This window comes from Cuculus canorus, chromosome Z, assembly GCF_017976375.1.
Source record: "Cuculus canorus isolate bCucCan1 chromosome Z, bCucCan1.pri, whole genome shotgun sequence".
NCBI lineage: Eukaryota > Metazoa > Chordata > Aves > Cuculiformes > Cuculidae > Cuculus > Cuculus canorus.
In genome coordinates this window covers 3215891-3229484 of record NC_071441.1, presented here as the reverse complement: position 1 = coordinate 3229484, position 13594 = coordinate 3215891, and the positions used below count along the sequence as shown (strand labels likewise).

General features: G+C 45.8%; 1 protein-coding gene across 1 annotated transcript in view; it reads right to left on the bottom strand.

The window, feature by feature from the left end:
* WDR70 (WD repeat domain 70) overlaps positions 1-13594 on the bottom strand; it is a 150207-nt gene that overhangs the window by 135126 nt on the left and 1487 nt on the right. Inside the window, exons 3-5 of the mRNA XM_054054495.1 lie at positions 12175-12258; positions 4309-4423; positions 25-226 (exon numbers count right to left, since the gene is read on the bottom strand). Of these exons, the coding sequence (XP_053910470.1) occupies positions 25-226; positions 4309-4423; positions 12175-12258 (401 nt within the window). The remainder of the gene's footprint in view (positions 1-24; positions 227-4308; positions 4424-12174; positions 12259-13594) is intronic.

The window sequence follows — 13594 nt, the reverse complement described above, 5'->3', positions numbered from 1 at the left end:
AATAAAAAGGAACAAAATACTTACATTATCTTCCTCCTCAGTATCATCATTGTCATTATCATCATCGCTATCCTTGAATCCAGGCGGAAGCGGTGGCCCAATGAATTCATCATCTTCATCATCATCATCTTCCTCAGCTGGACCTTGAGCAGAAGCCTGGGATGGCACGGAAGGACGAGTTAATTCTTCATCAGAGCTGTCTTCACTTTCACTACTGGTTGTCTCTCTACATGGAGAAATTTTAAAAATTAATATTTTAAAACCACTGGCATTTCCATAGGAATTTTCAGACAAAAGACATTGAGCACTGTTGGAAATTTATAAACATTAAAATTATCAGCAAAAATGTAAACTAATTTGTATCAACAGAGTGTAGGCCCAACATCATCTTGAAAGCATAAACAAAGCCATAAAAAATAATTGCAGACAGTTCAAAAAAATGGACGAAATAAAACAGAGTAAGATGTCCAAAACAGTACCATGCCACTACCATGGATTTTAGTATTGCTTAGAAGCCAAAAGAATATATTGTTAGAGAGCATTTTCAAGATTCTGTTTCAAGTTGCATCTTGCGCAGATGCTCTGCACCTCTGCGGGCTGGGTGGAACTCGAAACAGTGATCATCCAGGCCCACAACCAGAGCAAGAGCGCAAAGCATGGCACGTGCTTTATAAACCCGGTAAAGGGTAAAAGGGAATCTGGCACTTTCAATCAAGTATTTGATTCTGCTACAAATCTTGATCCTAAGGGTTACATTAAATTATCATTTTGCTGCTGTCCAAATCAGTTCTGTGAACACATTATTTTAGGCGTATGAAAATTTCTGGAAGTAGAGATGCTTAATTCACGTTCATTCAGTTTATTCAGTATAAACGTGCTCCCTCTGCTGTTAGTTATCAAGAAGGCTGTATTCCAACTAAACATTGCCTTTTGACCAGACACAGTGTAGAATTACAGTGAAGCCTTGCAGTGGAAATTGGATGTTCCTTTCACATTCAGTAACAAACTCGAATTGCAATATTTTTCTTGTGAGTTTTTAAGCAAGCAAACTACAAAAGACAGTTTAACAAAGACAATAAAAAAGAAGACTACAGAGGTATTGTTTGGGTGTTTTTCAATATAGGTTATCACTTAAAAGCTATAATAAAAACACACTAGTTTAAGAACAGAACACAAGATTGCAGGAATATGTTCTGAACTGTGTAATTGTGTCAGAGGACACAGCCCAGCTCTGCTCCCCAGTCCAGCCATATACCAAGCAGGTAGTAGGACAAGCAAAAGAAATTCTGTTTTAGGAAGAAATCAAAACAAACCAAGACCAACATGAACTAAGTCCACAGGTGATACAATGACAAGATGGGTCTGCATGCCTGAAAGCTTGTCTAATTTTTCCAACTTCATTTACTAGCCTCTACATACAAACTTTGTTTTGCATAGTGATGAGAGACATTTAAAGACCCAGATGAGGGTCTTCGCAATACGACTATCTAATAAATCTAAATCAAATAAAAAGATCTTCTCGTACTCTACAACAATGGGACAACCAATAACCTTTTACCAAAAGGAAGCTTTCCCAGCACATGAGGAATGGGTTAGAACCTTTAAAGTTCAAGTTAAGTATCCCCAAACCTAACAACTTTCAATATTATGTGCAAAAGAGCTGTCGATATGCATGCCCAGACTAGTCCCAGACTAGCAAACTACCTGTCTTTACCCCAAAAGGCAAGCCGTAATTAGTTTTGGAAGGGAACCAAACATACACTGTTGCTGCCAGTGGAAACAATGTATACAACATAATGACTCAAGTAGTCCTTTCCTCTCCTGGAGTGCCAGATCATCAGATGTTCCTGTAGACACCCAAGAACAATACCTAGCTTCCTTCACAATTACCTAGCCTTATCATTCCCTCCTTTGCTAGGAAGGATAAATTGATCAAATCCAGCACTTCAGTATTTTGAGCAGCAGTGGAGTCACCCCACATATGAAATGGCCAGAATTGCACTGCTATTTTTTACCATACTCGAAGCTCGCTAGGAACGGCCAAGAACTTCAGCTACAGCTACTGGTAATCTCTGTCCTGACTGGAATAAAGTCAAACATAAGAACATCTTAGTGCCAGCAGACCAAAGCCCATCTACCCTTCCGACAGCAGCTGGGAGCAGTACTGACAGAAAGGACAGAACAAGTGGCTCTTCCATCAGGCTTCAGCCCTACAGTCTTAGTCTACCAGAGGCTGCAAAGAAAGAAGAACCAGTTTATTAGCCCCTTTCCCAAGATTCAGACGAGTGGAAGAAATTGGGGTTTTTTTTTGTTTTCCCTCATTACGTCCTCAGCAACTGAGACAAGCTGTAAGAGGAAAAAAGAGAAACCTGCATTACAGCAAGGATGGCACACAGAGAAGGGAGAGAACAAAAACCACTGAGAGTTGGGCAACTCCGTGGGCATATCCCCACCATGAGTTCACTCTCCTCACATCTCTACTCTATTTCCTCAGGCTTTTTCTTTTTATATGCTATAGATGCTCTCATTACGCAAAACGTAATTTTTATTATTATACTTATGTGCAGATGCGTGTAAGCACTACAACTGTTGTAAACATTTCTCTACAGCGAAGTAGCTCAAAAGCAAAAAGAATCAGTAGTTGTTCTTCACATCTTTTTGGAGTGATCGACGCCTCTTAACAATTAAAAAAATAGTATGAGGGCTACTTTGACATATGAAAGTACCTGGATTTTTTTTTTAAAAAAAGTAATAGGAAATTGTTGCCATTTTTATAGAACAGAACAAGCTATATATATTAGATCAGTTTACAGTAACTAAATCTACACTGTAAAAAGAACTACTGAGTCCTATGTTTCAGATTTAAATCATCAGTTGTAAGATTGTTACTCTAAATTCAGGCTGAGTTACAACAGCATGTCTCCTCCACTCATGTCCTGGTTTTAGCACTAAGATACATATCAAATTTAGTATGGAAATATAAAACTTCCAGGAGAGTTCTTCATGTCATACTGTCCCTCCTCAGAGCTCAGTAAAAACCAAAAAAGAAAAAAACAAGAAAATTTAATATAAGCAGAACGCCAGTGAGTTACCAAAGCCTAGTTAATAACTCAGAATACTGAAACGTATTTGCTATCTTCCTTTATACAAAGGCCCTGGAGTTCTATTTCGTCGAGTCCATCAGCATAATGAGATGGTTAAGGAAAGGCTCTGTACCACATGACTGCTTTCCACCTTACCACTTGTTTTAACCAATTCTTTATACTGCAGTCACTCATATACAGTACAGTCGTCCTACATTTAAATTTTTGTGATCCTTCACCAGACAGGAAACCAAGACCATGAAGAGTAAAAAGGAGCACAGAATATTTTTTTTTCTCTGGTGCACAAAATATAACACAGTATCTATAGGACAGTATATTGCACAATTAGTTATTCATTTGAATCTTCCACAGAGCAGCAAGCAAAAACTAAATTTCCTAACAGAAACTTGTTCACAGTCTGAAACACTACAAGTTTAAAAACCTGGCACATATAGACTCAATCAGCCTAAAAGATAGATAGATAGATAGATAGATAGATAGATAGATAGATAGATAGATAGATAGATATAAAGGTCTGCTAGAGTGTTGTATGGGTTATGAGACTAACACAGACACAAAAACCTACAAACTCACAGTGTGCTGATCTCCACAATCCCTGCCATGCAATGGAGTTCTGCAGCCCCCATTACCTTCACCTAGTTTTGATTTCCCAGCCTTCCAGAATTCAAATAGTCAATGCAGTAGCAGTTACTATTTGTTGAAAACAACCATTGGCAAATTGAAAAGTAAATTTCAGACTCAAGTCAAAACAAAATACTTTCTCACCCCCAACGCTACACTATACAATGCGCATACAGAGGCTCTCCACATATTTTGCTTTCTTCTTCAGCAGGCATGATATATTCTATCTACAGGTGGGAACAATGGCTGCTAACAAAGTAAACAGATGTAGTCTTTGCATTTGCCCTAATACTTTCAAAAAAAATCCACAAACGCTGTTATTTAAAAAAAAAAAAAAACCCAAAGAAGACGAGGGAGGAGACTGCAAAATTAACTATTAAATATACATAATATCAGTATTTACAAATATTGACATAAGTTTAAGAAACATAAATAAGAAAAAAAAATCAGTATTTCCACTGAAATACTTACAATAACATAGACACATTCACACAAGCTAAATTACACCCATGGCCTCAAAAAACCAAAACCGTCTTCAGATTAAAAAAGCTGTTACATGGACTTTCCCACTATATCTAAGTACCTATGGGTTAACTTGGACCCAGCTCCTGCTGCACTGGATGCTGAAGTTGATGAATCGGCACATGCACTTCTCAATTCTTTTTCAGCCTGGGCTTCTTTCTCTCTTTCACGAGCCTCTGAATAAGGAGAGCATATAAACAACAAATAATCAACAGTTAGAAAATCATAAAATTAGATGTTTGCTGAGGACAGCAAATTATTTTCTTCATTTTCAGACCCACATGAAATACACAAATAGGCAACAGCAAATAAAGGATTTCACCTGAACGTGGATTACTTTTCCATGTATATTACATTTTCATTGCAATTGCAACGATCACTTAGAAAAATAAAATGTCATAAGGAAAACGCAAATACCTTCCCGATTTTAGTTTGTACACGCTACCGAACATAAGTCGATCATATAAGAATGCTGATCTTTCAGTATTTTCAACAGTATCTAGAATAGCGTGGTTACATCTGAAAGTTCTTGTAGTTTACATAGAATAGCAGACTACATTAGTACAGAAGTATACAGAGGTGTAAATGAGTGCCTATTTTTAAGAAGGGTAGAAAAGATGACCCTGGGAACTACAGACCTGTCAGCCTCACCTCTGTGCCCGGTCATGGAACAGACCCTCCTAGAAGATAAAGCACATGAAGGACATGAAGGTGATTAGTGGCAGTCAACACGGCTTCACCAGGGGCAAGTCCTGTCTGACCAACTTGGTGGCTTTCTGTGACAGGGTATCAGTGGACACGGGAAAAGCAGTGGATATAATCCATCTAGACCTCTATAAAGCCTTTGACACAGTCCCCGTAACATCCTTCTCTCGAAACTGGAGAGACGGATTTGATGGGTGGACTGTTCAGTGGATAAGGTTGGATGGTCACACTCATAGAGTAGTGGTCAATGAGTCCATGTCCAGATGGAGATCCGTGACAAGCGGTCACTCTCAGGGGTCCATACTCGGACCAGTGCTGTTCAATATTTTCATTGACGATATAGACAGCGAGATCAAGTGCACCCTCAGCAAGTTTGCAGACAACATCAAGCCAAGTGGTGCAGTTGTCACACCAGGAGGATGGGACAAACGGTCCTGTGTGAACCTCATGAGGTTCAACTAGGTCAAGTGCAAGGTCCTACATCTGGGTCAGGGCAATTCGTGTTTTCAGTAGAGGATGGGGGATGGTGTGATTGAGAGCAGCTCAGCAGAGAAGGACTTGATGGGGCTGACTGGTGAGAAGTCCGACAGGAGCCAGCAATGTGGGCTCGCAGCCCAGGTCAACTGCATCCTGGGCTACATCAAAAGAAGCGTGGCCAGCAGCTTGAGGAAGGTGTTTCCTTCCCTCTAATCTGCTCACCTGAGACCCCACCTGGAATAGTGGGTCCAGTTCTGGAATCCCCAACATGAGGTTATGGAACTGCTGGAACAGGTCCAGAGGAGGGCTATGAAGACGATCAGAGGACTGGAGCACCTTCGCTATGAGAAACAGCTAAGAGAGTTGGGGCTGTTCAGCCTGAAGAAGAGAAGGCTCTGGGGAGACCTTAGAGTGATCTTAAACTACATTAAAGAAGCTACAAGAAAGCTGAGAAGGGACTTTTTACAAGGGCATGGAGTGATAGGACAAGGGGGAAAGGCTTTAAATTGGAAGGGGGAAGATTTAGACTAGACATTAGGAAGAAATGCTTCACAATGAGGGTGGTGAGGCAGTGGAACAGGTTGCCCAGGGAAGCTGTGGATGTCTCCTCCCTGGAGGTGTCCAAGGCCAGGTTGGATGGGAACTTGAGCAGCCTGGTCTGGTGAGAGGGTCCCTGTCCACGGCAGTGGGGTGGAACTGGGATCTTTAAGGTCCCTTCCAACCCAAACCATTCTATGATTCTATAAAGTGAACTGTAAGTATGAATTGTTTGTATTAAGAGTTTACTCCCACTCTGCTTCCTGAAAAAAGAATGCCTGTGGAATAGCGCAACAAAATTAAAGGGAACCTCCATCTTCAAAGTACAAAGAAGAAGGGAGGATTATGACAAAGTAACAGATACAGGTACTGTATTTCTAGAAGTGCTCAAACAACACCAACTAAGCACAGAAAAGATACTTTCTTTCCATATAAGGAACACCACTTCCTTTTTTTGCTCACTGCTTGGTACCTGAACTAAAACGAAAGACTTGTTCTGCAGCAAAACTAGGAAAATTTTTCAGCTAAAGAGAAGCAAGAACAGCTGCAGGATACAGAACATATTTTGAACCCAGTTCTTCTTATCCATAGTTTTAGTAGCAGAGGAGACATGTCCAAAAGTTATCATAGTGTTCCAAAAAGCTAAAAGGCAACAGTGTATCTTAAGAACTCTGAAAATAAACTGTTCACATTATCCCATTCTCACAATCTGTAAAACATACACCTTTTTGGTACTATAGTCATAATACCAAAACTTGTTTCCAGGTTAAACAGCTGAATTACATACAAAGTTCTGTTATTTTTAGTAAAATTACCAACCTTATAAACAACAAAACACATTGTGTTTCCTTTATGAGTAAGGGCCCTGAAACCTGGGGGGCAGGGGAAGAGGACACAATCAATACGCAGTTCAAGATATCTTGACTAAGAAATATTATGTTATTGTAATTACTTACTGGATTGCTCTCCTAAACTAAAACATGATGAAAGCAAATGATCTCTCAGAACTGACAGCTCAACCTGAACCAGTATCAGACATGAAAAGGTTTCCAACCTGAAAACACGCTACTTTGTTTACACTTGGCAAACAAAAAAATGGTCCCTTATCAAGTTTTGAAATCCCTTGTATATTTGAACTTCAGAGTGTTTTTAAGTCCACAAAGTCAACTTCATAATGATCTCATTTTTTTCATACACAATTGCTTTCTTTGTGATAAGGTGCTTCAAATCTACTAAGTTCATAGAATCACAGAATGTGTTGGGTCTGAAGGGACCTTAAAGACCATCTAGTTCCAAACCCCCTGCCGTAGTCAAGGACTCCTTCCACAGGATCAGGTTGCTCAAAGCCTTGTCCAATCTGGTCTTGAACATCTCCAGGGACAGGGGCTTCCACAACTTCTCCAAGCAACCTGTACTAGCAGCTCCCAGACAATCACAGTAAAACATTTCTTCCCAATATCTGATCTAAATCTCCCCTCTTTCAGCTTAAACCCCTCAGGCTATCACTATGCTCCTGGATAAAGAGCCCCTTCCCAGATTTCTTGTAGGCCCCCTTTAAGTACTTAACTGTAAGGGTTTAGAGAGCAGATTAAGCGTAATCTAGCAGGACAGAAGCTGCTCAACCATGATGGTATCACATGAAAAAAACAAAACAATACCAAAACCCAGACATTCTGCACAAACTGTCCAAGCAAAAGCAGAAAGCATGGGTATTAGGGTTGGCAAAGGGATTTCTAGAATATACATGGAGCATGCCTCCCAACAGCCTTCTTTGGAATGGTGTTTGGTGGTTATGGCCAGAAAAGATACAGCTTCTGCCACCTCCTACTCTCAAACTACCACCTTGAAAACTTACTCTCAGCACACCAGAAGACAGAGAAACATGTGGGCTGCTATATAACCTGCTATTTAGTATAAGACACACATCTCTTCTTTATCACTCTGTTCTGTCTAGCTTAAAGCTGTCTGTACCACTTTCCCTTCCAAAATAAATACACGGCTAAGTAAAAGTAAAAAGGAAACAGCCTTGCATTCAGATTCACCAGTTCCTGCATTTGTAAGCTATGTCTTACAGGAACCTTTAGCATGCTCACCACTCTTACAGACTCAGGCTGCATACATAAATTAATAACTTTACTACTTACCGAGCCCCAAGCTGTTTAGGACTGTCCTGCTTTAACAAAACTGCACTTCCTTTCTGTTCTCTAGACAAGCAGCCCCAGACACATGAAACATTATCTCACAATGGAGAAATGGAACATGTTTCATAGAATCATATAATCAGTAAGGTTGGAAAAAACCTCTAAGATCATCCAGCCTAAACATTAAGACACCACCACTATGCCTACTTAACCGTAGAATCATAGAATCATAGAATCACGGGTTGGAAAGGACCCACTGGGTCATCAAGTCCAACCATTCCTAACACTCCCTAAATGATTCCCCTCAGCACCTCATCCACCCGTCCCTTAAACACCTCCAGGGAAGGCGACTCCACCCCCTCCCTGGGCAGCCTCTGCCAGGGCCCAATCACCCTTTCCATGAAAAATTTTTTCCTGATATCCAGCCTGAGCCTACCCTGGCGCAGCTTGAGGCCATTCCCCCTTGTCCTGTCCCCTGTCCCTTGGGAGAAGAGCGCAGCTCCCTCCTCTCCACAACCTCCTTTCAGGCAGTTGTAGAGAGCAATAAGGTCTCCCCTCAGCCTCCTCTTCTCCAGGTTAAACAACCCCAGCTCTCTCAGCTGCTCCTCGTCAGACTTGTTCTCCAGCCCCTCACCAGCTTCGTTGCTCTTCTCTGGACACGCTCCAGAGCCTCAACATCCTTCTTGTGGTGAGGGGTCCAGAACTGAACACAGTACTCAAGGTGCGGTCTCACCAGTGATGAGTACAGAGGGAGAATAACTTCCCTGAACCTGCTGGCCACGCCGCTTCTGATCCAAGCCAAGATGCCATTGGCCTTCTTGGCCCCCTGGGCACACTGCTGCCTCATGCCTCCATGCAGCTTTCTAGCCAGACTCCTCCTAGTCTGTAGCACTGCATAGGGTTGTTGTGCCCCAAGTGCAGGACCCGGCATTTGGCCTTGTTCACCCTCATCCCATTGTTCTCAGCCCAGCGGTCCAGCCTGTTCCGAGCCCTTTGCAGAGCCTCCCTACCCTCCAGCAGATCCACACTTCCTCCCAGCTTAGTGTCATCTGCAAACTTACTAAGGGTGCACTCAATGCCTTCATCCAGGTCGTTGATAAATACATTGAACAGAGCCGGACCCAGTACCGAGCCCTGAGGAACCCCACTTGTAACTGGCCTCCAGCTGGAGTTAACTCCATTCCCCACCACTCTCTGGGCCCGGCCACCCAACCAGTTTTCAACCCAGGAGAGTGTGCGCCCGGCCAGGCCAGAGGCTGACAGTTTCTGAAGCAGAATGCTGTGAGAAACTGTGTCAAAGGCTTTACTGATGTCCAAGAAAACTACATCCACAGCCTTTCCCTCATCCAGTAGTCGAGTCACTTTGTCATAGAAGGTGATCAGGTTACTTTGGCAATACCTGCCTTTCGTGAACCCCTGTTGACTGGGCCTGATCACCCGGTTCTCTTGCATGTGCTTCATGATAGCACTCAAGTTGCATGACTTTCCCGGCACTGAGGTCAGACTGACAGGCCTGTAGTTCCTTGGATCCTCCCTGTAACCCTTCTTGCAGATGGGCACAACATCAGCCAACCTCCAGTCCAGTGGAACTTCCCCAGTCAGCCAGGACTGCTGGAAGATGATGGAAAGGGGTTTGGAAAGAACATCCTCCAGCTCCTTTATACTCTTCGGTGGATCCCATCTGGCCCCATAAACTTGTGGGTGTCTAGCTGGGCAAGCAAGTCTCTAACCACCTCCTCTTGGATCATTGGAGCCTCGTTCTGCTCCTCTAACTCCTGAGTTTGTACACAGAGGGAACAACTTCCCTTACTATTAGAGACTGAGGCAAAGAAGGCAGTAAGTACCTCAGTCTTGTCTTCATCCCTTGTCACTGTTGTTCCTTCTGCATCCAATAGGGACTAAATATTCTCCCTAGTTCTCCTTTTCTTGTCAATGTATTTGTAGAAAGATTTTTTTATTATCTTTCACAGACTTAGCCAGTTTGATTTCTAGTTGGGCCTTGGCCCTCCTGATTGTTTCCCTGCACGATCTCACTTCCTCCCTGTAGTCTACCCAAGACGCCTGTCCCTTCTTTCAAAGCTCATAGACATTCCTCTTCCTTTTGATGCATCTCAAGATCTCCCTACTCAACCAAGCTGTTTTTTTCCCCGGACAGCTCCTTTTCCAGAACACAGGGATGGTTTGCTCCTGAGCTGCTAGGATTTCATTTTTGAAGAGCGCCCAGCCCTCGTGGGCTCCCTTGCCCTGAAGGACTGTTTCCCATGGGACTTTGCTAACCAGCCTTCTGAACAGCCCAAAGTCTGCCTGCTGGAAGTTTAATGTGACTGTTTTGCTAATCCCTTTCTTCATCTCACCTAGAACTGAAAACCCTATCATCTCATGATCGCTTAGTCCCAGGCGTCCTCCAACCATCACATCCCCCACAAGGCCTTCTCTGCTCACAAACAGCAGGTCAAGGAGGGCACCCTCCCTTGTCAGCTCACTTACCATTTGTGTGAGGAAGTTATCTTCCACACACTCCAGGAACCTCCTAGACTGCTTCCTTTCTGCTGTATTGTACTCCCAGCAGATATCAGGAAGATTGAAGTCTTCCATGAGGACAAGAGGTAGCAATCTAGAGACTATCCCCAGCTGTTTATAGAAGAGCTCATCAGATGCCTCTTCTTGGCTGGGCGGTCTGTAACAGACTCCCATCACAATATCTGCCTTCTTGTGGGCACCTCTGATTTTAACCCACAGGCACTCAGTCCCTTCCTCATCGTAATCAAGCTCAAGGGTATCAAAGCAGTCTCTAACATAGAGGGCTACACCACCTCCTCTCCTACCCTTCCCGTCCCACCTGAAGAGTTTATACCCCCCCATGGCTGCACTCCAATTATACAAGTCATCCCACCACATTTCCGTGATGGCAACAACATTGTAGTCACCTTGCGCTACAACAGCTTCCAACTCCTTCTTCTTATTGCCCATGCTGCATGCATTGGTCTAAATGCACTTCAGCTGGGCTGGCAAACCTTCAGCCCTCATAAAGGGAATAGTGTTCATTCCCAATTGACTGGTCCTCGGAATAACTAACTCCACAGTGCCAGTTTCATCCTTACTGTCCCCAGGTATAATGGCCCCCACTTGCTCTGAGGTGATGTACTGGCGGTCCTGTCCAGCACACCATATTTCAGTTACTGGAGTCCTGCTTCCAGGCTCACTCCCAACTAGCCTGGTCTCCTCCCCCTTCACATCTAGTTTAAAACCCTATTTAAGAGCCTAGACAGATTTTTAGTAAGGACTAGTCCTCCTAGGAGACAAGCGTGTCCCATCCCTAGTAAGAAAGCCTGGGGGAGTGTGGTTCACCCCATGACCAAAGAACCCAAAACCTTTCTCCTCACACCAGCCTCGGAGCCAAGCATTAATCAGCTGTTTCTCTTTGACCTCCTGCTTCTCATTCCTTAGCACTGGAATGGAGCTAAACACTAATTGTGCCCCAGAGCCTTCCAACGTTCTCCCTAGAGTCCTAAAGTCTCTCTTGATGGCTTTCGGCTTTCTGCACTGTAAGTCATCATTGCCTATTTGAAATACTACTACAGAGTACTAATCTGTCTCTTTCACCAAGGAAGGAAGTTTTCTAGTAACATCCTTCACTGATGCCCCCGGTAAGCAGCAGACCTCCCTGTGGAGCGGGTCCGGTCTGCAGATGGGTCCCTCTGTTCCTTTTAGAAGAGAATACCCTAAGACGATCACTCTCCTCTTCTTATTTACTGAGGATGTTTTTATGGTCTTCAGAGGATGGCGCAGCCTAGGGCACATCCTGAAGCACCACCTCTGCACATATTATGAACACTGCCAGGGATGGTGACTCTACCACCTCCCTGGGCAGTCTGTTACAAAGTGTTACCACTCTTTCAGTAAAGAAATTTTTCCTAATATCCAATCTAAACATCCCCTGGAGCAACCTGACGCTATTTTCTCTTGTCCTATCAGTTGTTACTCAGCTGAAGAGACCAGCACGCACCTCACCACAACCTCCTTTTAGGTTAGAGAGTAAGTTTCTAAATTCCAGCCACATTTCTTACCCAAGACCTTCCTGCTCCTCTCCACTGCTGTTCTCCTCGTCTGCTCAAACATAGCTTCGAGGTCGAACGTTCGCGCTTTCTTCCCTGAAAATGAAGGAGGAGACTGGTACACAGTCTTACGCTGGCCACAGGCACTGCAGCAGCCTCAGGCCTGGGGGGACAACAGGCCTGACCACTCTGTTGCCTTCCGCGTTCAGCCGTTAGTCCCCCCAGTGCTGTGCGCCCAGGACCACCAGCCCCTCACCACTGCCCCCCCACACCAGCCAGCCTAGAGCCTGGCACTTGTCTCATCAGCCCCCCGTCCTCCCTGCCAGCCCCCAAAGCCACCACCCCTTGTGCTCCCAGCCCTGCACCTCACACTCTCACACCCTGTGCCTCTCACCACCTGCATCCCCATGCCCTGTGCCTGGCACCCACTACCACCCCCCACCGTGCCCCCCACCCTGCACACAGCACTCCTGCCCTCCATTTCTCCGGTCAGGTGCACAGCACCCCCCGGGCTGCCACCTGGGCTCCCAGCCCTGCATCCAGTACCCCTGCCCTTGTGACTCCTGCCACCTTCAGCCCTCACCCTGCACCCAGCACCCTCCACCATCATCCCCCAGCCCTGTGCCTGGCACCCCCACCACCACCTCCTGCGCTCACAGCCCAGCACCCAGCACCCCCCACCAGCCCCACTGACGCTCCCAGCCCAGTGCCCTGCACCCCTGGCCCCCCATACCTCTAGCCCCACATCCTGTACCCACCACGCCCTGCGCTCCCAGCCCTGTGGCCAGCACCCTCACCCCCCATGCCCCCTACCACCTGCACCCCTCACTTCGCATCCAGCACCCCTCGCCACCCACCCCTGTACCCCTAGCCCTGCACCTAGCACCCTGCCACCTGCAGCCGTCGCCCTGCGCCCAGCACCCTCTGCCCACCAACCCCCCATCACTGCCCACCAGCCCCGTGCCAGGCATCCCCCGCCACCATCCCCTGTGCCCCGAGCCCTGCACCCAGCACCTGCTGCCAACAGCCTTCTGCAACCCACAGCCCTGTGTCCAGCACCCCCAGCCCCCCACGCCTGCCTCCACCACCCCAAGCACTCACAGCCCTGCACCCTGCACGGACCACCCCCTGCGCTCCCTGTGCCTAGCACCCACCACCCCATGACCCCCAGCCCTGCGCCCTGCATCCCCAGCCCCTTGTGTCCCCCTGCGCTGCACCCCTGCACCACCAGCCCTGCACCCCAAGCTCCCCGTGCCCTCTATCCCTGCACCTACCACCCCCCATGCTCCCAGTGCTGCACCCAGCACCCCATGCGCTCCCAACCCTGCACCCTGAATCCCCAGCCCCCCACGACCCCTAGCCCTGCACCCGCCACCCACTGCACTCCCAGCCCCTCGTGTCCCCCAGCCTTGCACCAACTGCCCCTGCACTA